Here is a 25530-nt window from a genome sequence, read left to right as displayed (position 1 = left end):
GGAAATCACCAAGTATGAACCTTACCAGTTGCTCATTTTGGGTCAAAAAGTAATTTTTTTTTTATAAATCTTGGTCATACTATATTTCAAAACGAAGGACTATCCATGGTGTGAAACCACATGATTGGTGGCTAATTTGGTGGCTAAACCAAGGAGCGTGTAGTCTCACATTCAGACCCACTGCTTCATATTGCACACGATTTTAAGCAACTAAGACGGAGACTAAAACGTTTACATCGACACTATAAAAAAGGACTTCCAAAACAAGCAGATTTCATGCAGCACCACCATTTAAAAGTTTCATTTTAACCTGCAAAACCCAACAGCTTTCCCTTCATCTTACACAGGAATGTACCGATTGTGAAATTCTAGGCAAACACCGAAGCTTAAAAATAGAAATCTGGCCAACAGCCAACGTCGATATCGCGATCTTTGTTTATTCTACTTCAGTTATTATGCAATGGCTCACTTTGTTCCAGAAGAACCAATAGATTTTCATTGTATGAATGAATATCACTGTTCTAAAGTCGTTCAGTCCTTTATCACACCATCTTGGAACATTCAACTAGGGCAAAACTGATGTAACGCAACAGATAACAGATGATGTGCATGGTTAAAATGATCTGTTAACCAACCGAATGCTAGCATACCATTTTCAGCATGCAGGGTCAACATTATATCAATTTCCTGAAGCCAAATTTCTTAACACTGTCAGTGTTCAATGGTATAAAAGAGACATTACCAGCAAACGTCAGGCTTTATAAATCTGGAACTAGTCGAGGTTTAGCATGTTTGTCGGATCGAACGCTGGCTTGAAAGTTTAAACTTTCATTTCGTCACTTCTGTTTGCGGCAATCTGAGAAGACGGTACAATTGTTGGGAGAAAGGGGTATAATCAGAACCTAAAGAGGTGTATGAAGTGGAGCTCAGTGTATTATCTTCACCCAGTCCAGTGCTACCAATCAGATTCCAGCGTAAGATGATCTTCCTCATTGATAGTGATGGCTCTGTTAGCTAGGAGATAAGTAGATCTGCCCTCCATTATCATCAACCGCACAGCAGCGGCTAAAAATAGCCAAAAGAAAGAGTGGTTTCTCCTGCCATCCACAATGCATCCACTCCCTGGATCACCAGACCCATACTCACCACCCGAGAGAAATCTGTACGATCTGTAAAGTAAGCTGTATTTTCCGTTACGAGGTGACATGCTGTTACAAGCACATTCATTCATTGTGTTTCTCCACCCACAGGCAGTCATGCAGAGACAGCTCGTGGACTTAAACCCATTTCACGAGACAGAATGTCAAACAGCTGTGGTTCAGGAAGACTAAAGGAAGTGTTTCGGCTTTGCCAGCAAGCTGTTTATCCATGAAGAGCGTCTCGGTTCCTGGCTTTTGATGCTCACAGAGGCTAAGTAAGTGCGACAGTGAAGAATCCAAAAGCAATGTCATAATTAAGTTTCAAGAGTCGATCCAAATCTCTGCAACAAACTGCAAACTGGCCTCAATTCTGTTTATAGGGATAAACCTTTGCACATGGAAAACAATGACACCTGCCTTGTGTAGCATTTTACATAACTGTGCACACACAAGCCTCAACATGTATGACCTAGTATGGCTTTCTGCTCTCTGGCCGCCTGTCCTTGCAGCCTCGGGCTCTGCTGCTGCTGACGGCATTGTCCTTACGGTCAAACAAGCCGTGCAGACAAAGCTCAATCAGGACAACTTCCTCTTGGTTTCTGGAGCAGCGGGGGCCGGACCTTACTGCACTTTCACAGATAAAGTAAGCTGACCCAGACTAACTCCTTCCACTTTGTCCATATATCTGCTTGTCATAAGCTCACTTTACAATCGATCAGAGTCGTATTTTTTCCCCCCGCAGCTACATCGTGACACAGCATGTCCAAACATGTTGCAACTGTGTCCGATATGAATGAAAATGAGAGGCTTAAATTTATCTATGCAAACTAGCAGCACGTAATGGTAATACTACTCTTAGCAATGTGTGGCAAAGGAAGCACTACACACCTGTATTTGTCCAGCGTCAATCTGTGTTCTTTACACATGACGTGTTAACACGAGCTGTGCAACAACTGTTATCTTGAAGTCGATTTACAGATTTTTCATGGATGTCTGGGTTTGGCTGGGTAAAGACTGAAAACAGTCCCAAACCCACTAAAGCATTTTTAGTGAATCTTTCCACTGAGGCTGTATATTTTTCTTTAAGCATGATCTCTTTGTATATTTGCCTATAGCTGCTTTGGTTTTGAGCTGCTTCCGAGTTCCTGCTGTGGAAATATGTTACTGCCACTATCAGGCTTTGCCGTAGAGATGGCGAAATCTATGTGCTTTTATTTCACTTTGCAAATAAAGTACATAGAAATCAGGCCAAAGCCCTTTTTTAGTCACACCAGACGACACTGTCTTTGTTTCATTCAACCTCAGAGTGATTCATCAAAGCCTGAAACGCTTTTATGAGTCTTTTACTTTTGAATGATGTCTTTCACCAATCTACTAGACAGACCTGGCAGAGCATGGTGACTTAAACTTCTTTAGAAAGAGTCACGGTGTTGGTATTAAACATTTTTATTATGAGCCTGAAATAAAAACTCCAGTGCTCCTGAAAACTTTCTCTCCGCTCTGCGCCTCAAAGCCAGGACTTTGGCTTTCAAGTGAATCTGCCAGACATGGACTCAGCTCAGATTTTATGGGTAGTCTATTAAAGAATGAAGGAAATCAAAAGGGCAAAACTATAGCCGAAGCTCAATTCCACATTTTTAAACGGCACTCCTTTCCATTAACTGAACTGAAAAAGGTTTTCTTTGTCTTCTCTTTTGGTCCATCACTCTTCACACAGTATTCATGTCTTAGTCTACAAACTCTGACTTCATACATTAAAAGTTTAAATGTATATTATAAAAGCTGCCAAACCAACAGTTGGTTTTTGTAGTCAAACCAGATTTTTGAGAAACACATCTGAAACTGATCTGTTTATATCTGGTCTTACAGATATAAACAGTGCTGCACAAAATACCCCTCATTTCTTTATATTTTGCTTTGAAGGCTTTCTTGTAATTTTTAAGTGGTCTTGAGCAACAGTTCTCCAGGCTTTCTGGAGGCCTTTTTAAAGTTTTTCTTTCGACATTGGTGCTTTTTCACAGATTTTCAGTCCAGTCCTTGAACTTGAAGAATGTTTTTTTTTGTTTGTTTGTTACATTACTTAACGCTGACCTATGAATCACTCTGTATACATACAGTATAGCAGACAACTTAGCAAAGAAAAACATTTTAAAATGGTATCTTCTGGCACTTTGTTACTATCAGCACACTGGAAAAAAAACATAATTTGTTCCCCTTTCTTTAGTTGAATCCACAATAAAAATGCCAAAGATAACACAGTGTGACAGGCGTAAAATAGTATTTTGGCACCAAGAAAGTGATTCCAAACGAGTCATTTGCTGAAAACTTGGCATAATTCAGGATGTTGCGCAGTTTGTTCTTAAACATTTTTGACAAAACTGGACAAGAAGAGGACAAAACAAGAAGCAGCAGATGAACAGTACCGGGAAGTCACGTCTTTAACAAATCCATCAAAGAACCTGACGCGGGACCTCAGAGATGTATCTGGACCTTGAGCAGATCCATCTACTGTTTGCTGAAGCCTCATCAGAAATGGTCTCAGTGGAAGAGTGGCTGACAAGAAACCATTCTTAAGGAAGGTAAACGGGGAGGAAAGGCTACGTTACGCAAGAACTGGACTGAAACATCAGTGGCAACAGGTCTGATGGAGTGATGAATCCAAATTTGAAAGTTCTGGTTCAAATTGTTGTCAATATGTAGAGAGGGCGCCAGGACACAGGTACAACAGTGACTATTTACAGTATTGTTTGCATATGTTTGCTCATTTTAATAGATCGCTGCACCCGCTGCACTTTCATTGCAAAATATCAAGAAATGAGGGGTAGCTCAAGTTTTTTGCACAGTACTGTACATACAGTATAAAAGAGTTGTTTAGACATAGGAAAAAATAATGGGGTTATTGTCTATTAACTTTGCAGCACTGCACTTCACAAACTAGACTGCGATTCACCATGAAGACACAGTTTGACTTTGCACTGTCTCCTCAGTTGTAACGCTACTCTGCAACATGTGCTGCAGGACTCACTGCAGAGTATTACTGACACGGGATTCTGAGCGGCTCTGCTGGATAAACTATGTGATCGTCACGTCACGACAAGCATCAGTTTCTGCATTATGGTCTGCAAAGGGAAAAGTTGTCTTATTAGAAACGCCTAAGAATAAATCCCTGACAGGCCATTTTACTCTAGTAGGTTCCCGCCACACTCTGTGCCACCGGGACAACATTGCCTCGATAGCACATGCATGAACACTCACGCTCACTCGGTGAAAACAACAGCAGCCATGTTATCACAGCTGGTAATCAAGCAATATAAAAAAAATATATTAAAAAAAACAAGGATTCAAGAGAAACCAATCCTCCCATCTCTCTGTGAGTCACAGTAACCTTTGAAAGGCCAGCTTTTCCTCAGTGGGCATCTGGAAAGCAGTGAAGCTCCTGTGAATTCAGCATATTATAGCACGGGTTTACGGTCATCGTGGAGAGGCCAGCGTGAGGTAAAGGAAGCCGTGATGCTGAACTAATGACCGGCAAAGCCTCCCGTGTGACACTGAGAGGTGACACCATGATGTTAAAAGGAGTGAACATAACTTTCTCATAAGTAAACTGCAGGGGGGGGATGATAATGTTAATATTAATAATAATAATACAATCTGCATGAGCAAACTCTGTAGCACATGACATACTCCCATGCAGTACTCAAAGGTTTTTCAGATTAAAATGAGACGCTGTGAAACTCTGCTTAACAGACTTTCACCTGTTTTTTTCCCCTCCCTGACCTTTGTCTTCATTAGTCCCATCAAAATGCAATTAATAACCCAGCACGTTTGTCTCTGGCACCATTCACTGTGGGATTCTGTCCTCTTATCAGCACAGTGGTTTGTTTTGCTAGAGGCACGCCAGCCATATCTGTGGGTGGTTTCCACTTGACAGTTTGACTCTCACTTTAAGGCTATTCCTGAGCTCCAGGGCACGCCATGGCGATGATGAACTCATCCATCAGGGTGCCGCTCAGGCTCCTTCTCGTGAGTGCACTTCCTATTGATTTGATTTGATGAAGACGGTGGCCTCATTAAGATGTAATTTAGCGCATCATCTCAGAGATCTGCCGTCTCTGGATGAAGCTCACCTGCATCCTCGTCACTCTCTCACCGCCTCAGGAAGGCAGAAAAATCTCCTCGAAACCAAAAACAAAAGGGCAGGAAACAAAAAAAGTAACACACGAAGGACTTTTCAGGACAAGAACACTGAGGTTTCCTCTTTTCAAGAAAAACACCAGCTAAAGTAACCACAGTGAATCACAGAGGACTGGAAAACTGACAGCAGAGAGAGAGAGAGCGAGGAAGGACACGGGCTATGAATGACTCTACAATCACATATGATGGCACTGACTTTCCAGCAATAAGACATGCAATTTATGTCCTTAGACGTTGCTCAATCCATGTGGAAGAGTGCTGTGCACTGGAAACGACCACTTAGCAAAAAGTAAACTTCCCCCCTCCCCACTATTTTCTTTTTGTTGCAACAGAAACAGTTTGTTGTGTCTTTAAAACTTTATTGTGTCTCCTTCCTTGTCCAAATCCAAATTCAGCAACATAACAGCTGCACTGAAATCACCTGGAGGCTCTCAAACTAACACTTTCCACTTGCAGGAAGGCCTACCTGTAAATGCACTGCACATGATTTGTGTTACGAGCACTCACTTAAAAAGAAGCTATAATAACGTCACTAATATCTGAAAATCTACTGTACTGTCGTGGAGTTTTATTTCCCATAAATGAGAAATAATAGTAACAAGCGGTGCTCACAATCAGGGGGAAAAACCCACAGTGGTTCTTACCTTGTTATCTGTGTGTGCCCATGATCCAGTTGCGGCTGCAGGATTTTTGAAGATGAACTGATTGTGGGCTGTAAGTTATTACAGACACGCGACAGGAAGAGCGGAAAAATCCCAACAGATGCGGAGAAAATCTTCCAAAAACAGTGAGCTGATATCCGGAAACTGCGCTCTGGTCTAAGCGCAGAAATAACAACATGAACAAGCTGCACTCAGGCGCAAAGATATTCTTATTCTTCTTTCAGAGGTGCATAAATCCAGAGTGGAGTGGACAGAGGGGAATAACCTGCAGTGGCCGATGTGTTTCAGAGTAAAGTTTTTTCTTCTTCTTCTTCTTCGCCCTGCGCTTTGCTTGTCTCAACACACACTACGGAGAGGAGAGAGAGCCGAGTTTCACCCCGGAGCTGCGCCTCTGATGTCAGCAACAACGTGAGCTCCAGGAAGTGGTGACGCTGTCCGGTGGTGCGTTTCCACGGCAGCGGCTTCAAACCTCAGAGAGTACCGCCCCACCGTGGACATCAGGGGCAAGTACATATTGTCCTGTGCTCCTACGCTCTGTGTCGCAAAGTTCAGGTGGACGGAGGTGCTGTGCTATACTGCAAGTACTGCTATCGATCCAATGCCAAGTAAATACATGGGGCAGCAGTGATGATAGCAATGTCAATACTTTTAACTTATAAAGGCAGCTGACCTCTCCGGGCCACCGTACATTAGTGCTGGGAGATACTGCAGGTTTTTGGTATTGATCTGATACCAACCTAACATATAAAAGCAGCTTGTGTAGGGGAGGGCAGTGTGTCATGACTTGTGAGATTAATCATCATCAATTTGCAAATATGGAATTTTTAATTACCACTAAAACACTGAATTTTACACATTTTTTAATTTTGCCTGCCTCTAAAGCACTGTGGGTCCACTTCTGTTGCTGTGTGTTGTGGTGCTATAACTGTGACAGTTAACACAAAACACAATTAAAGCTACATGCTGAACTTAGAAGATAGAAACAAAGTATCAATCCTACTGAGTTAGATACCCATACCAGCCTTGGTATTGATTCATACATATACACACGTAGTGTGACAGCAGGTTATGAAGTTGGCATTAGGCATAATCAGATTGGACAAAATTCACGTACCCAGTCAACCATCCCATCCAAAGGAAGATGAGCTAAAATCCAAATGTCATTGTTTTTTGGGGGAGAAGTATTTGTGCTTTTTTTCCTCCTGTTTGTTTCCTTTATTTAACTACAGTGTGTGATTTTATTGTATCCGTATGTCCATACATAGCATGCGGTAGAAAGGACAAAAATCGTGACGCAGCTGTTGATGGGTTGAGGATTGCCACTTTAAAGGTTATGCAAGATGAGCAAGCATGAGTCTGATTAGATATAAGTCAAATTTTCATATCATGCTGCTTTGTCAGGACTCCACATCTGGCGTGCAGACACGGCAGCAGTGTTTGTCTCGTTGTATCCATACTAAGCTGTTAGAAGTTTTTTTTTCTATCCATCCAGACTTGGAAAACACTGATGGTTGGAATGATACGAACTATTTTATATCCAGGTAAAAATCCCACTGAGAATAAAAGGCTCCTTTTCAAGATCAATCTGGCCAAGTTTTGGTTTTGGGGGGGTTTTTTTGGTGGTGGTGGGGCAGTGATCAGTACTCCACACATGTGCCTTCCTCATCAGTGCATTCAAAGTGTTTCTAACTCCCCTCACTTGATCTCAGTGGGTTGACAGTGCCTGTTGACTGTCAGCATAGCTCCATTTGAGCATTTTAAATTGTCAGATAAAGAGCACGAACACTTGCCTACATTACTGAAGCCTCTCTAAATGACCACAAAATTTCACTGGATCTGCAGCAGGCTTTACCACGCAGAGGCGCATGAACTTGGTTCAAATATGTCAGTAAGATGTCCATTACATCTGCAAACACTGTGATACTATTTTACCATTAGCATTGATAGTAATCTGTATCTTTTCCCTGCATGTCAGCTAATAGGAGCACACACACATGGCAGCACATGGCTAACTGGATTATATGTATTACACCTCAACAAATGATCAAATGCCCTACTTAACCACACATCACTGCACTATTTTTGCCTCTCATTTGATTGCTGAGCATTTGCATTGTGCATTTCATTTGTATGTTAGGGGAAAAAAGGCTACCTGTGTACCAAAAATTATTTATAATGGGCATAAAAACAAAACCCAGAGGGAGACAATAGGAATGACGAATGCTTAACTGACCTTGGGCCCAGCATCAGATTAGTTCCAAACAGCAGTGTTTTATTGTGATCAGACATGCCCTTGCTCTCTGTAAGACTGCTTCAGTGCAATGAATATCAATTGGACATTTGCATCTCTCTATGGATTTGAGTGCTTGTAGATGCTAAACTGTGCTGCAGATGAACACGGCATGCAGCTGTTATGAACACTCACAGCCTGTGAGTGTGGGGGAGTTCACATGTTTTATATTTGGGGGGTTTTTCTAGCATCACCTGAGAGAACTTTGGAGATCAGGAGGCTTCCCCAGAGACAAACCACATACTATACCTTTATATACTTGAGTCATATACGCCTACATATGTGTCATAGTATAAAACATACATAACCTTTGTCTAGTGGCCGTCTGCAGAAATATTAAAATCATACTAATATGTGTCTCATGTGTAAAAAAAACAAAACCATGCAAAATAAATTTTAAACTGATTGCTGAGTATTGAACCAGCCTTTGCCTTTACGAGTGCTGGGAAAACCAGTTAGAATACAGTATATGTTTAATGAACATGTTTACATACTGGTGCTTATCCTTCTAGTCTTTACATTTCTACATTTTGAGTTGTAGAAAAATCCATTCAATCCTCACATGCAAACTGTAGCTGATATCGATTTGTTGGGAATCAATGAGGCCTCTCTGCCAGTAAGAGGAGCACCTCAGGGAAGCCTTAAAATACTGGGAAAGTCTTTTTTTTAAGCAATGTTCAAATAAGCTTTTCTAGTGTCTTTGGCAGTTTCCTGCTCTGGCTGCTGCCTCTCGGGCATTTTGCATGGTTTTTATGTGCACTGGGACTAAAATGGAGGGTTAGCTGCTGCCTCAAATTTTCCAGACTGCAGAAGACATCTAAAAAAAACACGTCTTACTGAGGCTGACACAGAAGGATTTAAAACTGTATTCAGTAAAGTAGAGTAAGCTTATTATTAAAGATTTATTTTTGCATAGAAAATGCATTAAATGGCACCTTTCCAGATGTGCCACCTCCCAGTTACACAGGCACTGATGTGGCTTCTTCATTACATGAGGGTGCTTTAACCTGAGTGTACAGTGTTCATAGACAGGGATTGGAAGTATTACTGAGCCCATGCAGGGATTTCCATGACAGAATCACGCCTGTTTTTGATGCAGTGCTGCCTCAGGGCACGAACATCACCGGGATCCAGTACTGAGATTTCTTCAGATTCTCTTAATCTTTTGATGATATTATGTATTGTAGATGATGAGATTTTCAAAATGTTCACAATTTTAAGTTGTGCAACATTATTCTGAAATGTGTTCAGAATTTGTAGATGCAATTTGTTTAAGGGTTTTTCTTTCAGATTGCTGAAAGGCTTTTGGGAAATGCTCTTTTTATACCCAGTCACGATACTGACTTGCTGTCAATGAACCTAATTAACTGTAAAATGTTCCTCCAGCTGTTTCTTTTTAGAACCACTTAATTCTTCAGCCTTTTGTCGGCCCTGTCCAAGCTTTTTGGAGGTGTGTTGCTAACATCAGATTCAAAATGAGCCAATATTTTTCTTAAAATTGTGCGTTGCTGCAGTTTTAAACATTTCATACCTGTTCTATAATCTGTCGTGATTAAAATATGGGTTTAGAACATTTGCAAACTACTGAATTCTCCTTTTATTTAGATTTTACACAGTTTACTAACTTTTTTTAATTGGAGTTGTATGATACATATGACTGTAGCTATTATATAGCTATTTCACAATTAAGTGGCCTCAAGGCTATGTGCCAACTGAAGCCGCATTCCTGTTTTACTGCATAAATCACTAGTTAATATTTAAACACAGGAAGCTTGAGTTTCCAAAATCTTCAGAATGGCTACTGCGAGTCTTAATATACTGCATCTTTCTGTCTGTATCTTTTCGTAATTAAATGTCTTTATGAAAACAGTCATGACTTAGTGTTCACTGCAACCACTTTAATGCCTTTAAGAAGAAAAGAAGACCAGAGAAATTACCTTTTATATTTATTTACATTCTTACAGATCAACTATAAATAAAGAGATTCAACACCTTTAGTTTATTTAGCTCGACCTGTACATTTCATCAAAGGATCCTGTTCCCCGGAGCTGCAGCGTGACAGACGTCTTTACGAGAGGAGAGTGGATAACCAGGAGAGCGCTGAACTCTCTGTCATCACTGAAACACACATAACCACACTTTGAACGTGTTACATAAAGCTAGCTGGGTATTTTTTACTGTTTACGACTTCAACAGTAAAAATTCTTTCGATGGTTTGCTGCATTACCTGGGAGTGAAGCTGATCTGAAGACACTGGCTGCTGCTGGTGACGCGGTGCTCCTTGGACCCGAGCAGTCCAAAGTCAGGTGTTACTCTGAACACATGGGAGTCCCCTTCAACTGACTCTGCACAGGGGGAATGACACAAGCAGGGCTGACATGCTATGCAAAGCAATTTGGGCTTCACATAGTAAGATAGATTTCTAGGCAACAAAAAGGTTACTGATTGATTTGTGATTACTTGTAATTGATTTCCAGTACATGTGGGCTCCACAGCTGTACACATTTACTTCTCTGGTTTGTGTCTGGCCCACATAGCAGAGCCCAAAGTCGACGCTGACAGCAGATAAACGCAGTGCTGGAAGATCCAGATGGGCGCAGAGTGGCACCGTCTGCACAGAGCAAATAAACTATGTGAGGTCATATAGCAGCTCCTAACTGAGATGTTATACACGCATTGAACAGATGTCCCTAACCTGCAGGGTGTTGTTGCTGTAGTGAATCAGGAGTTTCTGCTCGAACCTCAGCTTCATCTGCCCGTTTGCGCCGTGGATCAGCATCACCCCAGAAGGGATTTCTTCATCTGTCTGTTCCACTTGGTCCAGAAGAGGCAGGGAACAGTGGAAGGCCACTTTCACCTAGCATTTAAACAAAAGAGGACAACACTTACAGATAATTGTGTAAATCAAATTCTAATGATGCTGCTGCATCCATGACTCACTCACCCGCATGCTGTGTTGAGGCTTAAGCACTAAAGACTGACTGTCGCCAGACGGAGGATTCCTGGAGGTGCTGGTCGGGCCTCTGGGTTTTGGTTTGACCACTGAAAACGGAGGCTGAGTCCCCAGGCTGAAGTGCAGGGGCATCTCTGAAGTGTTTTTCAGCTGGAAGCTTTGTGTGATGTCAAATTCACGCACTACTATCTGCAAAAAAAAAAGAAAAATAGACTGTTCAAAATTAACTTGGGATCAACATCTCATGTGCGCACTTGTATGTCAGAGCACTGTTGATTAGTGTTGTACACTTCTCAGACCTACCTCGTTGTCTGAGTTTGCCATCAGTAAATCACCGGCCGAAGCACGAAACTCCAGCACCCCGTCGTCCTCCTCCAGCTGCACTAAAAGCCTGCAGCGACAGGAAGCCAAGAGGAAGATATGCAACTTAATCACACCACCTCTGAGCTCCTTTTACCTAACCTCAGCTTATTTTAATTTAAGAAACATAAATCGAGCAGGATGCATTAGGTGTCCGGGTGGGGATAAATAGCAGGAATATAATTGCTTACGCTGCAGTCTGAACGGCTGCTAGTAGATCCACTCTGACAGGCTCTAAATCCAAACCCTGAGCCCTCCCAACTTTACCAGGAACACAAGCAGCCAGCTGAATTACACACAACAATAAAGTATAAGGATTTAGACTGGATCACATTTATCTACTGTTTGCATTTCCCAGGATCGAATCACACTGTTCTGAGCAGCTTACCTCGGAGTCTAAGCTCATGAAACCCAGAGCCAAGCCGACACATCTGGACTCACGAGCAGCCCCGGAAAGGGTCAAAGGAGTAAAAGACACATGGATGGCTCTGCTGCTCTTTGCTGGAATCACCTTGAGATTCACAAAGAAAAGCATCATTACTCAGATGAAATGGTAAATGGCCTGTATTTATATAGCGCCTTAACAGTCCCTAAGGACCCCAAAGCGCTTTACATATCCAGTCATCCACACACTGGTGATGGCAAGCTACGTTGTAGCCACAGCCACCCTGGGGCGCACTGACAGAGGCGAGGCTGCCGAACACTGGCGCCACCGGGCCCTCTGACCACCACCAGCAGGCAACGGGTGAAGTGTCTTGCCCAAGGACACAACGACCAAGACTGTCCAAAAGCAACCTTCCGATTACAAGGCGAACTCCCAACTCTTGAGCCACGATCGCCCCGATCGAAATAACAGACAACAAGCACATGGCTAAAATCCTCTGACCGTACTATTTGTTGCGGTGTGATGCAGAAGGGGTAATCTGAGAGGTTGCCCATGTGAGGCCTGATGTGGACAGATATGAGTTTTTTCTTTCCAAGAGAGGGATAAAGACAAGTCTCCTCTTCTTCCCCACGCTCATCTTCAGACGTATATTCTTCCTCTTCCACATCCTGAAATCAATAGAGGAAAGCTAGGTCGAGCCATTCAAAGAAGAAAATGTGCATTTATGAGGTTTTCCCACAGGATGTGTGGTAAAATCTTTAAGCATCTGCATCATGGTGTTCAATATATACTCACAGTCAAGCTTTGGAGAGAAGCACTTGTTCCCTCAGAATCTGTGGTGCGTGTTTTTTCCCATGCTGTTTCATTGAGGCTAGAAAGCCTCAGCACACTGCTCAGCACCTCGTTGCCATCAGCATCTTTAAGGGGGAAAGCGTCTCCAAACGCCACCACAAGGTCCAGCAGTTTACAGTCATTCTGATCTACGTTGTAAGTCTCCCAGTCCAAACGAATATCTGTCACCCAGCCGACATTTACATTAGATCATTTAGAACTTATTGCTTCAAGCTGTATTTATGTAGATCCTGTCCTACGGGCAAGTGCAATTCAAAGTGCTTTCCAGGTGACTGATGAGCAGGTAATAGGATTTCACAATGGCAAGGACAGCAGGCTTTCAAAAGCACTGAAAGCCACTCGAAAACACCTAAAAGCGCCAAAACAGCAGCTACCAGTAAAGCCGAAGCTCTGTTTTCCCAGTACCATCTGACATCGATCTATTAAGCTCTATTATAAATCCTCTTTGATATTTTTTATTCCAGTAATAAGCTGGAATGCAGTTACTCCCGCAGACAGGAAACGAGAGGGTCATTAAGTCCTTTTCCAGCAAACAGTGTTTACTGAGAACACTTACCAAACATGGTGGGATTGTTGATGCGAAGAGAACGAGAAACGGTGTCACCACCCGATACATGAGTGCCAAACCTAATGATGAGGAGAGGAATTTCTCATTAAATGAGATAGCCACTCATTAAAAATACACAAATATGGGTATAAGTAGCTGGAGAAAAGGACTGTGGAACAAACTGTATGATTGGTCCCTGGTTCTGGTCCTGTGCTCGTGGGCCTGTCATCTGGAAGTAGAGGGGGCAGCCTTTCACTGTCATATGGATGAGAATAAGCACAGGCTTGAGATCCCCCACCTGGATTAAAAATAAAGTACTGAATTAAAATAAAGAAAGAGGCCATTTAGATTCACCATAGACTGTATATAAAAGATGGATGTGAAAAGTGAGGGGCAGATCTGACTGAGAACTCAAGACACACTGCACAAACACTCCCTGCTTTGTCCACAGTTTACAAAATGAACATCAGTGTCTACTAAATGACACCATAAACTCATCAGGAACATGTTTTCTGAGGTCGTAGAGCAGAAAACAGGTGTCGCCCCCTGCTGGCCATTAAAAGAAATGCAGATTTAAGGTAGTTCTACAATAGCTTTACCTTTTCAGACTTAGTAGCTACATCCATGTTTTATATCCAGTCTGTTACATCAGTTACATCACATTTATTGGCTTAAACTGTGGCAACATACTTTGCATATGAGGTGGTCTCTGTACTCCCCCCACATGTCAGTGTAGGCAGTCACGTCCACAGCCCGACTCTCAAACGCTCCGAGTATCCCCGTGTTTGGCGTGACAAAAAAAGCGGCACCTTTTCCGTGAGCCAGCAGGCTACTCACAAACTCTGGCAATGAGCAAACAAACAGAATCAGTTCCTTGTTTCCTTATTTCAAAAGCATGATCTGAAGATGATGCATACCCTCGTGTGCTTTTTCCTCTGCTTTCTTAGCTTGAACAGAGTGGAGCGGATTCGTGACATATGCAAATCTGCGATTAAGATGCAGCCAGTGTCAGATTTTCTGTCAGAGCAGAGTTATACTTTGATCAATAATTCAGCTCCCTTTACCTTTTCTCTGGCTGCTTATTTGGCTTCAAGGCATGGCAGGTGAAATATTCTGCCTCTACGGTAAAAGGAGCCGGGATAGCAGTTTGATTGGTTATCAGTAACTGCTTGCTAACAGCTCTCTTCAAAATGACACCATCTCCAAAGTCAAGTACTGGTGTTGAAGGGCTCTGACCATTTGGACTAGAAAGGGAAAAAAACTGTTTTTTCAGTATCTGAAACGGAGTTATTTGATGCAGTGGATTTTTAGATGCAAGACTTTAAGGCAAGTTCACTACCAGACACCGGGCACACTGTAAGACACACTGAGTTTCTTGGGTTTGGCCACAATTCCAACAACAAGAGGGGAGTTCATTCCCTGGACTTCACAGACAGCGGCAACCTCGGTCAGCTCAAGCTAGAAGAAAAAAAGTAAGACAAACAGGAGGACAAAGCATCAAATGTCAGCAGCAAGATCACACATAAACCTTTATACCCTTTTTTCTGTCAAACTTTAGGTGTGTTTAAAAATGCTGCAGACTAGCACTTACGTCTGTGTGAGCAGTAAAAGTCACTGTGATCTCCATGCTGACATTAGGTCCCAGAGTACCAGAGGAGGGGTCAAAGGTGGCTGAACACAGTGAAGCTTGTTTACCCTGGAGCTGGGCCTGTTCAAAGCAGCAATAACTATTAAAAGACAAGCTCGATATAGCCCACTTGTCCACTGGGAAAGAGCTATTTCCCATTAATAATATGTACTGAAACAACCTTTTCCTGCATACGCTAGTGCAACTTAATACAGTAAATGTTGTGTTGCATACCATCCAAGTGAACTGTGATGGCAGCAGGGTCTGATTGAAAAGAGTTACGGTGCCTGTGGCAGAAGCTCCAACATAAAGTTCAGGGAAGGACAGCGTGCAGTTCAGAAGACAGACGTGGGACGACTGCACATCTGCTCGCACTGACAGGTGACTGTAGGGAACACACAGGTAGTGCTGTTACTTACTCACATCTTATTAATATGGTTAATATGGTTTTTGTGGATCGTGTTTCTAGACTAAAAGGAGGAATCATATTGTCTTATGTGACTGTGCTTCCTTACCATCCTGTCCCATTTTCCACAGTCAGTTCCAGCTCAGTTTCAAACAGCTGGCAGGAATGTGGCTTAAAGAGCACATCCACATTGCAAGAGGCCAAGGGAGGCAAGAGACCCCTGCTGGGTTCAACTGAGATCTAAGCAGCAACACAGATTGTTTATATGGAGTCACTTCATGAACAGAATGAACAGTCAGCCTAGCTTTCATTTTATCGTGTTTCCTATGTACCTGTGAGTCTTGATGCTTGCTCTCCAGGATCCAGGAGGCTTCCAGCTGGGTGGTATTGGTAAGGAGCAGGGTGGTCTGAGTCTGCTCTCTGGGTCTTATGGGTCCAAAGTCAATGCTGGGCACATTGAGAGTCACTGTGGGGCCCTATTTAACACCACCGAATGATAGTAATGTCACAAAAATAGACTGTCAATGCGCTACAGTAATGCATTTATGCTGTGTGGTTCAATCTTACTTTGAAGGAGACTTCTACAGCCAGAGTGACCGGCTCATGGTGGCGCTGTATGTGGCAAACCAAACTGGTCACGATCTTCTCTGCTTTCCCTCCAGTCACAATAAGACTGAAGTCAAAACATTCATTCTCCTCTGGATGCAGCCCAGTAAAGAAGTGTCAATCCAAAAAACAAAAAAGATATAAACATTTAAAAATTATACTTTTTTGCACCATTAAGCACATCTACTCTGTAATGCACCTATTCTGCCAGAAGATGGCTCCACTTCTATTACATGACAGCTGTTGTTAATTCTCTCCCATTGAAAACAGATGAAGGTTTTGCTGTGGTTCCACATCTGGTGCACGTACAACACAGTAACAATAAATTAATTAATAATAGCGATGTGGGCGCAGAATGACGTGATTTAACTCCACTATTAGAAACTAACCTTGAACTGCCTTGAAGTGGGTGTGCAAATAAAAATCTCTCCAGGGATCACAATGGCGTAAGGCTCCAGCAAGATCTGATAAGGCTCTGTTGACCCCTTGACCTCTATCTCCATGATGATGACGCTTGTTACCTTGGAGCCAGGCTGCACAGGCTGAAGGACGCTATATCTCCCCAAATTGTACAATTTGTTAGATACAAAAAAAATTCAAAAATGAACAAGGCAGGCATTGTTTAGTAAGCATCATGTGTGAGACCTTGTGATTTTATTTTGTTATATTAACATTTATCAACCTGCTGTCAGAAGGCTCTGGTGGCAGCTGGGGGATGTCTCTCAGGACTAGGTGGCAGACACTGTGGTAATCCTTCAACTTAAGAAAACACATTCTTCATTCAAGAAATGCAACATTGTTTACCATAATGATACAATGATTGCTGGATTTATTTTTTTTTCAGCTATTTATCCCGAGTCCTCATTACCTCTTTAGGGCAAAAGATGAGCAGATACTCTTGGTCCTGGCAGGGAGCCAGGATGCCTGTTGAGGGGCTGACATGGAAAACCTCGTCTGTGGCCAAGTGGAACTGGATACGTGAGGCATCAGGGCTTTCCCCTGGAAGCAGAGGATGCAGGTTGGGCTTCATGATCTGCCAGTGAAAAGGAAGCTCCAAGTGGCTTTATTCCGAGATGAAGAAAAGAGAAAGAAACAGACATAAAATGTGTTATTTACTGATCTCGGAAAGGAATTTTGCTGTTGCAAAAAAACAACACAGAGTCAGAAACAGAGTTTATTAGGATTTCATTATTCCAACCAGGAAACTTCAGCAATGTGAATACAGCCAGTACGGGTGCTTGAACCCTATCTTATGTTACCCTGTGGCCAAAAAATTGATATGGAAGAGATTGGCTTATAAAACACATGAGACGTGCGACTCTTACACATTGTTTCTGATGACAAGCTTCTTCTGTTGCACAGAGTGAGGGTTGCACGGGCTGAAACGGATAAAGTGCTCTGCAGTGAGGTCACGCACCTCTCCAACCACAGGAGGCTCCTCCCCCCCAGACACAGACACCAGCTCCAGTGCGATCAGCTGGCCCTCACCTGAGAAGCAAACGCATATTACACACAATGCATAATTTATTATGGAGCATAGCTATTAGCAATGCCTCTTGTTGGGATTTACCTTCAATGGAAATGTCTTTCACCTGGCAGTTGTCACAGACAACAGTGAAAACCTGGCAGCTCTTCTCAGTGGTGGTTGGAAAGAAAACCACCTGTAAACCCACGTTAACATATTTTTTTTACATGTTCAGTTTCTACATATACAGTCACCTGATTAGAAGTCAGAGGTGGGGGAACTGAAAGGAAAAAACAAAGAACTATTGAATATTAACATATTATTCTTCCTGATTTTAAATCCAGACTCACCTCAACAACAGTGGCCTCTCCTGGCTGCAGTACAAAAAGGGAGGGGCTGACAGCAAAGGGTGGCTGCTCAGAAAAGTACGTTCTGGCCAAAGACTATATAAAGAAAATTGGAGCTAATGAGAATGAGACTGAGCTGTTTGGTTGCAGAAAAACTGAATTAAAACGTTGATATATTTATATGTGTCAGTTTTTTACCCTAAAATTTGAAGCTGGCCACTCGTCCTTGGGAATAAAGCAAAAGGTCCCAGTGCTGAGGCCCACATTTTGGCACAGAAACTCAACAAACTTGACTCCTCCAATGAGACAGTAACCACAGTCCAGGACTCTTGGTACTGAAGAATAAGAGGGATGCATATCAGCAGTACATCGGCAAATGAAGTAACTAATGTGCATAACAACAATATTGGTGAGGCAGATTGCAGTGAAAACATACAGGTGAGAATAGGAGGAGGTCTCCAAGCCTCAATCGGTACCACAAATGGGCCCTCCGCCTGGGTCTCCACCACTATAAAGTCCTTGTAGTCTCCCAGGGAGTCTGGAGCAAAACGCAGCGTGTACTTACAGCTCATCCCCGGGGCAACAACGCCCCCTTCACCAGGGAATCTCCCTGCCAAAACGTATCACAATGACAAGCCCTATTTACATTATGGCTGTGCAACTCTGCATTTTGTGGGGTACAGCTTATCTTCAGATAGCTTAGTGTAAGTTAAAGCATGTGAGGTTAATATTCACATACAGAGGAGCTGCTGTCTCCGCAGGAATGCTAAAACTGTATTCCAAAATGATAACTTTTTAAAACTTTTTAAAGCTCTGTGGCATTCCTGTTTAATGCAGTCACTTACACTTTGACACACTTGCTTATTTCCTCACCACATCAACAACAAGAAAATATGCACCATCCAATCAGAACCAAAAGGAGCTCACCCAAGCCAATAGAGAAGTAAGGAGTGGTAGGAGGGATCACTCGGATGTGGCGGCTTGAAGAAGTCACGTTTTTAAGCTCCAGTGTAGTCTGAGACAGGAAAGGGCAGGGCAAGGGCTTGTTACAGTGCACCAATTCGCAGAAAAAGGAGGATTCAGTTTTTGTCTGGTTATAAAAGCTCTGAAACACACCTCATAGATGTTTCCCACACTATAGTCGGTGAAAACCACCACTGAAGGTTTCACAAGGAAGACTGGAATCGGCTCCTTGGCGGGGCTTTCAAAGTAAGAGTACAAACACAACCGCAACTGAGCATTGTGTGTATTCACAATAAAGACAGGCTCACAGGAAGTGATAGATAGAAAACAATCAGTTGTGGCTTTCAGTCACACTACAACACACACAACACACATAATAGTCAGCTTGTCTTTTTTAGAGAGCTTGGCTGTACCAGCAGAGTTTATCTATGTACATATTGATTCTGTGTGTGTCTAGCAGAGTGTGGGGACGTGCATTTGATGTAAACAGCCTGACTACATTATATGAGACTACATCATGTTCAGAGTATCAACTCACACATCTCTGCTATGGCACAAAGGGGGTACAGCTGTTTTCCACTGAAGTAAATGATACTCGTGTTTGCTGTGGATATTGAAGAGGATTGTCTTGCCTGAGCTTACTGCATTTCCCATGCAAAAATGTCCTATCAGCAACGTGCCTTAACTGTACATGCTTCCCTATCACAAAATGATAAGGATGTTCATTGAAAATATTAAAAAGCCTTTTATTCTCTTTAATTACCTTTTCTTTTTAGCGCCTTTGCTCTCGGGCTCTGCCTTCACTTTAGTTCTCGGCCTGATGAGGGACATGCCGCCCTGCTGTGAATTTAGGGGAAGGAAGCGTGGATTGCGAAGGAAGCTCTGTCGATCTTTCAGCTTCTGAAGTTTCTCCCAGCCCTCCGCTCGATCCTTCACACTTGGCTCACCTTTCCACTTTGGCTTAGGCTTGGTCTGGTTTGGCTTGGAAGATGATTTTGATGGAATTACATTTTAAATTTGAATGCACATTGTCCCCAGGTTGTCTTTTTTTGCTATTGTTTATCAACCTTTTTATCCAATCATTATTATTTTTGATTGTATTTGGAGAAGAAACACAAAAATTGAATTAAAATACCTACTCAACCTTTGCCCAGCAAAAAGGGGTCAGCAGCGGTAAATAAAGATCTTATCAATCTCCTCACCTCCCTTTGAGTTTCCTTCCTCCTTGGGGTGTCTGAGCAGGACTCAAAGGTCACACTGTGGTCTAACTGGATGTCTACAACGCCCGTCTTTTCTGGGCTGCGCACGACTGTGTAACCATCATCCTGAGGCTCTCGGGACACATGCATGTTGAAGGCAATGGTCGGTTTGGCAGGATTCCACTTTTCTGACACGAAAAGAAAGTTTGTAGCACCGAATCACTGGCAACTATTAAATTTAAGATAAATGTTAAAGAGGGTCAGATACCTGCTGCTGGTGCTCGTACATGTGGTTTTTGTGTAGCCAAGTAATCCTTTGGGGAAATCAGATTATTCATTTCAAGAAGATCTTCATCCACACACCAGGAAAAGGCTGATTTGACTGAAAATAGGTATAAAAATCAAATCAAATGAGGCATTTTGAAAACAAATAAACACTTGTAGATGGTGGGATTAAGCAAACATGATGAGCTCTTTGGTAAATGAGTGCAGAGATGTTATCAGCTTTGTTTACTAAGTATAGTTGAGTTTGGAGTTACCAGCAGACCTGTTTTCTGTTGCATTTCTATTACTCTAGTTTACAAAAACTACTAGGAGAGAAGCTTGAATCCAATAGCCCGTTGTGTGGTTGGTTCATGGACTTCTTCCTCTTTTGTTTGTTTTAGCTGGAGCTCCCACCTCTTGTTTGTAAGTAACCAAAATTTCATGATTAAAATCTTGTTGAATGCCAGCAGCGTCATGACATCTTATATGTTAGGTTCCTTTGAGCCATAAATTTAGGGACAGGAACACCAGTATATTACAGCAGTATAACACAGTTATATTTTTTAAAAGTTTTTAAAAGCATCTCACCTGTAAGCAGTCCCTGGTGATCACAGACATCTCCTGCTGTCCCCCTCATTCTCTCATAGGCCTGGGTTTCTTTGGCTGCAGCACATGCACTGGCCTGAATCATGTGACTCTCCAGCATGTCCGCCTGCTTAATACGCTGTTCATACTCCGAATGAACCTGTGTGGCAATAGGGAAAAAATAACACTGTATTATTCTTCAGCTGACTTTTGACAGTGATTTTTTTAATAAATTGTAGATGAGTGTGTCTGGTTACCTGTTGGAGTTCTTCAACGTATCTGTCATGATAGCTGCCTCGTAGAGGTTTTGTTTGAACTAGGTTGGACCCAGTGTCTTTTCTAATTATGTCGTTTGTGTAAAGATGCTTAAAGATGCTTGCTAGTACACGAGAAATATTCTGGGATACAACGAAAGAGAAGTTAGTTTTTTCATTAGTATTATTATCATTAGTTTGATGTTTCCTAGACATTTAAAGGTGTCAGGTATATACTGGATCTTGCCTGGGATTTTCCACACGCGGGTCTGTGAGTGTTCACAGAAGGGTCAGCCCGTAGCTTTCCTCTGGTCTCCGGCTCCTCTTCCATAGCTGACACGTCTACTGTAGCTAAATGGATCATGCGAAATGTTACAGAGGTGTTATTAAGAAAGAGATATATTCGTAGCTTAGATTAATTCATTTATAAACTGGTGCGATGACTTCATAATTTGTCAGCCATGTTTGCTAACATGGGGTTGCTATAGCAACAACCAAACTTCCTTCTAGACCGGAAATTACGTTTTAGCATTTTTATATGTAAATTTAAACTATGTGTTATTGGTAGTAGTAGTAGTACTAATTCGTGTTAGGACGACAGTTTAGTTTACTTTTATTGAAATCGGTTCAAATCACTTCTAAGTATCTTCTTCTTCTCTGCTCCCTTTAGACTGCGGTCAAGTGAGCAGCACTCACATGTGAAGTAACAGTCAAGCCAGCCGCACCTGTTACGCATATTACGGTATGGGTGCCAACTGGCTTAAAAACACCTGAGTCTTCTGTATCCTGCCATTTATCACTATTTTGCTACTCGATCCACTTCCAGTTTTGAAATATTTGCAATACGCCCAACCAATGCAGTGTCGTCAGTGCAGGGGCGGATCTAGAGAAATTTTCTTGTGGTGGCATGGAAATCAAATGAGGTGGAAAAATCAAAACGTTTTTTAAACACATAATATAATCTATAACTTAATTATTTTCTGTATCCCACATAATTAAACATCTCAGTTACAAAAAATATGTCAATTTTGTTTTTATGTACTATATAGCCTGTATAATAAACAAATATGTAGCCCAATAAGTATAAAATCCAGAAAGCTACACAACATGGGGCGATTCATTTACAAACACAAGTCTAACTTAGGTTTCACACTGTTTTCTGTTAGAAAAATTCAAATTGTTGCTTACAATTACAAAAAATGTCAGAAATCTGCACTGTCATGAAGAAATGTTTTTCATCATTTGTTGGGCTGAGCTCTTTTGCACCTGCAAATTGTTTTATTTCATTAGTAACCTCACTGGCACACAAAAAAACAGCAAATACATTACACATTGACTATGTCTGTGAAGGTTCTCAGTCATCCAGCCGATCGTAGTCTAAGGAGCTTAAAAAGGAAAGCGTCTGGACTTCTTTAAGTTGCTTGAAGCCACTTCATAAATGCATGGCACAACATTGAGAAGCCACCTCAACTGGACAATATTCGGCTGTCCATCTGCATCTAAAGGACAAAGGTCACTCTTTCGAGGACGCCAATATTCACATTTTAAACGGATAAGACAGATGGTTTGAAAGAGGAGTGAAAGAAGCCATTTATGCCCACTGTGAACGACCATCCTTTAACATAGGTGGTGGTTTACGACACCAGCTGTCTGCCATCTATATTCCAGTTTTGAAATCCCTTCCAAGATGCCTTAATGACCACTCACATCCTGGACCTTTTGACCTCAAGAAATCACATGATAGGGTGGGGCTAGGTTTCACAATGAGTTCACCCGAAACCCTGGCTGATTGTGACCCACACCCGTTTTCACACCTTGGCTCATGTGATTGGGTGTGGGTCATTAGGGGGTCCATGCCCCTTTTGGGGGTACATTCCCATAGGGCTTGAATCTGGGACTCTCCACCATTTGCTCTTAGAACTGAAGAAGCTTCTCGGATGAGAGGTGAAATGTCTTCAAGGAACTTAAAGAAGCTCCTTAGACTACACACTGACTACACAAAACAACACAATATACTAACTACACACTCCCAACACAACTGCACAGCTATCTAAAATTTCAAAACTCTCTCACTCGTTAACTCTCGTTGCTGTCACTCCCCAAACTTTCCCCTCTTCCTCAACAACCAAATCACGCATGTTGCCATTTTTTTAATAGGTCGACATGGTACATTTTTACACCAATAGGAAAGAGGTGGCTCTTTTTCTTTCTTTACTGTTTTTTTTAACCGCTTAAAAAAAAAATAATAATCATAGCTCTGGATTTAGTGGCCTGTCATTAAAATTTTAAAACTGATGTATACTTTGAAGTAAGAACTTTCAACACAAGCTAAAATAGAGACTCAGGGTGGCTGCAGCTTGTTGCTATGTCAGCTTCACATGTCGGTCATGTGATTTGGAGTTGCAGCACAGAGAGGGTTAATAACACTTACTCAAAACACTCATAACACCATTTGTTAATGGTGGTGGTGGTGGTGGTGGTGGTGGGGGGTACAATTATGAAATATATTCAATTTTAGAAAAGTATATTCAGCTGTAATTGTTGCTGGGCTCAAAGTGTTAATGCTATCTTATTTTAATAAAGAACACTGTCATATGCAAAGCTAGAGTGGCATTAGGAGTGTTAAGAGATCATGTTAGGGCGGCACATGCCACCCCATGCCACCTCTCTAGATCCGCCCCTGCATCAGTGTTGATCCTCTTCAGTTTGCTTACCAGTGGGAGTGGAGCATGCCACAAAAGGTGACAACTCATGACAGTTGCTTCATTCCACACTTGTAAAGCAGCTGAGCTCCTTCTGCCTCTAACTGATTCAACCTTTCAGCCACGAACAACACTTCAGGATAGTAAACTCTGTCCAATGTAATTTGGATAGAGTTTACTATTAATTTTCTCTGAAACCGTACAGTTCATTGGGCTGTGAGCTGGAAGAGTAAGAGTGAGGGTAAACTACAGTAAGAATCCAGTGAAATATTTGTGCCACCCTTTGCAGTTTTAGTGTAAAGCCGGGACAGGGATAGCTAGGACAGGGATAGCTCAGTAGATAGCATGGTGCCCCACGATCTGAAGGACGGGGATTTGGTTCCACTGAACAGCTACGTTGAGGTACCCCTGAGGAAGGTACCATCCCTACACACTGCTCCCCGGACGCCTGGATAGTGGCTGCCCACCGCTTCACTGAGTGAATGGATTAAATGCAGAGAGAGTAATTTCCCCATGGGGATCAATAAAATATACTTTATTATTATTAATATCAGTTCAAAGTTGAGAATATTCAAAGCACAGTACTGTAATTTTCTCAGAAATCATACAGTTCTTTGGGCTGTGAGCCAGAGGAGGAAGAGTGAGGGTGATCCAGAGTAAGAATCCAGTGAAATATTTGCGTCACCTTTAACAGTTTTCCTGTAATAAAAAAACAAACAAACAAAAACACACATAATCAATAATACAGTGCAGCAATTTTATTTAGTTGGGGATCAGGTCAAAGTGAACAGAAATGTACAGTATAGTGAGAAGACATTGCTTTGGAAATATATTATCAACTCTTACAGGTTATGTAAACGTTTTTTTTGTTTTTTTTTTAATTTTCAATGCATAGTGCAGGAATTAGAAATTAATTTATATTATATATCAACTGCTAATACTTCAAAACTTGAAGTGGATTGAGAAGAAAATAGTGAAAATGGCAGGAAACAGAAGACTGTGTTTCTAAGGCAGTCGGCACCCGTACCGTAACATGCGTAAGAAAAGTGCAACAACATTGTATTTGCGGCTGGGGGTGCGGCTAGCTTGACGGTGACTTTGCATATGAAGGCTCACTTGACCGCAGTCCCTTTAGGGGATGCCAGAGCATATTATCTGCCTCCATCTCACCCTATCCTTAGCATCTTCCTCTGTGACACCTGACCCTGCATGTCCTTCTTCACTACATCCATGAAGAAGAAGAGCAATCCGGACCAATCCAATTCAATTAGATTTAATTCAGTTTTACTTATAAAATCACAACAACAGTTGCTTCAAGGCACTGGTTCCTGCAGCTCTGTATTCGACATCTTTTTTCCAGTTTATCTACTATCCCTCAACTGCTCATGTCCAAACCATCTCAGCCTTGCTTCTCTGACTTTGTCCCTAAACTGTTCGACCTGTCCTTCTTATATATTAATTTCTAACCCTGTCCATCTTGGTCACTCCCATCTTAACATCTTCAGCTCTGCCACCTCCATCCAGCACCAGCTCCTTTGTCTTTTTGTGAGAGCCACTGTCTCCAAATCACACAGGTCTCCCTACCATCTTGTAAACCTGCCCTTTCACTTCTGTTTCAAATCACCCCTGACAATCACCCACTCCACCCTGGCTACACTTTCTTCTCCACCTCTCTTGTGCAATGTCAGTTGCTTTGGATGGCTGACCAAAGCAACTTAAAGTGTGAATCT

At 42.1% G+C, this 25530-nt stretch overlaps 2 protein-coding genes across 4 annotated transcripts in view; both read right to left on the bottom strand.

Moving 5' to 3' along the window:
* The window catches only part of map3k22 (mitogen-activated protein kinase kinase kinase 22), a 39913-nt gene extending 33520 nt beyond the window's left edge, over positions 1-6393 (bottom strand). Inside the window, exon 1 of one of the 2 annotated variants that reach the window (XM_031732477.2) lies at positions 5978-6393. The gene's annotated coding sequence lies outside the window, so the exon portion shown is untranslated. The remainder of the gene's footprint in view (positions 1-5977) is intronic. The other variant, XM_031732475.2, reaches the window with a different exon arrangement.
* A 3834-nt stretch (positions 6394-10227) lies between these two features.
* Positions 10228-21576, bottom strand: dlec1 (DLEC1 cilia and flagella associated protein). 2 transcript variants are annotated; one of them, XM_031732577.2, is made up of 38 exons: positions 21346-21576; positions 21102-21242; positions 20848-21004; positions 20264-20377; positions 19999-20183; positions 19560-19777; positions 18950-19034; positions 18761-18848; positions 18270-18443; positions 18032-18168; positions 17837-17929; positions 17592-17682; positions 17347-17509; positions 16890-17082; positions 16704-16780; positions 16411-16573; positions 16221-16317; positions 15983-16113; positions 15748-15891; positions 15525-15655; positions 15244-15394; positions 14974-15090; positions 14722-14840; positions 14447-14626; positions 14300-14367; positions 14073-14224; positions 13565-13680; positions 13392-13462; positions 12779-12996; positions 12490-12651; positions 11987-12109; positions 11790-11884; positions 11542-11629; positions 11230-11427; positions 10981-11142; positions 10746-10896; positions 10513-10630; positions 10228-10403 (listed from the first exon to the last, which is right to left on the bottom strand). In XM_031732577.2, the coding sequence occupies exons 1-38, from the start codon at positions 21460-21462 to the stop codon at positions 10289-10291; spliced, it is 5103 nt and encodes a 1700-aa protein (XP_031588437.2). In that variant the 5' UTR covers positions 21463-21576; the 3' UTR covers positions 10228-10288. The 2 variants fall into 2 exon arrangements, 1 of the variants encoding a protein (XP_031588437.2); XR_005614225.1 differs by having other exon boundaries at positions 10265-10403; positions 10795-10896.
* Positions 21577-25530: the final 3954 nt, after the last annotated feature.

This window comes from Oreochromis aureus, linkage group 9 (genome assembly GCF_013358895.1).
Source record: "Oreochromis aureus strain Israel breed Guangdong linkage group 9, ZZ_aureus, whole genome shotgun sequence".
NCBI lineage: Eukaryota > Metazoa > Chordata > Actinopteri > Cichliformes > Cichlidae > Oreochromis > Oreochromis aureus.
Note: the sequence above shows the minus strand (reverse complement) of the source record. Positions and strands in the feature narration are given on the sequence as shown.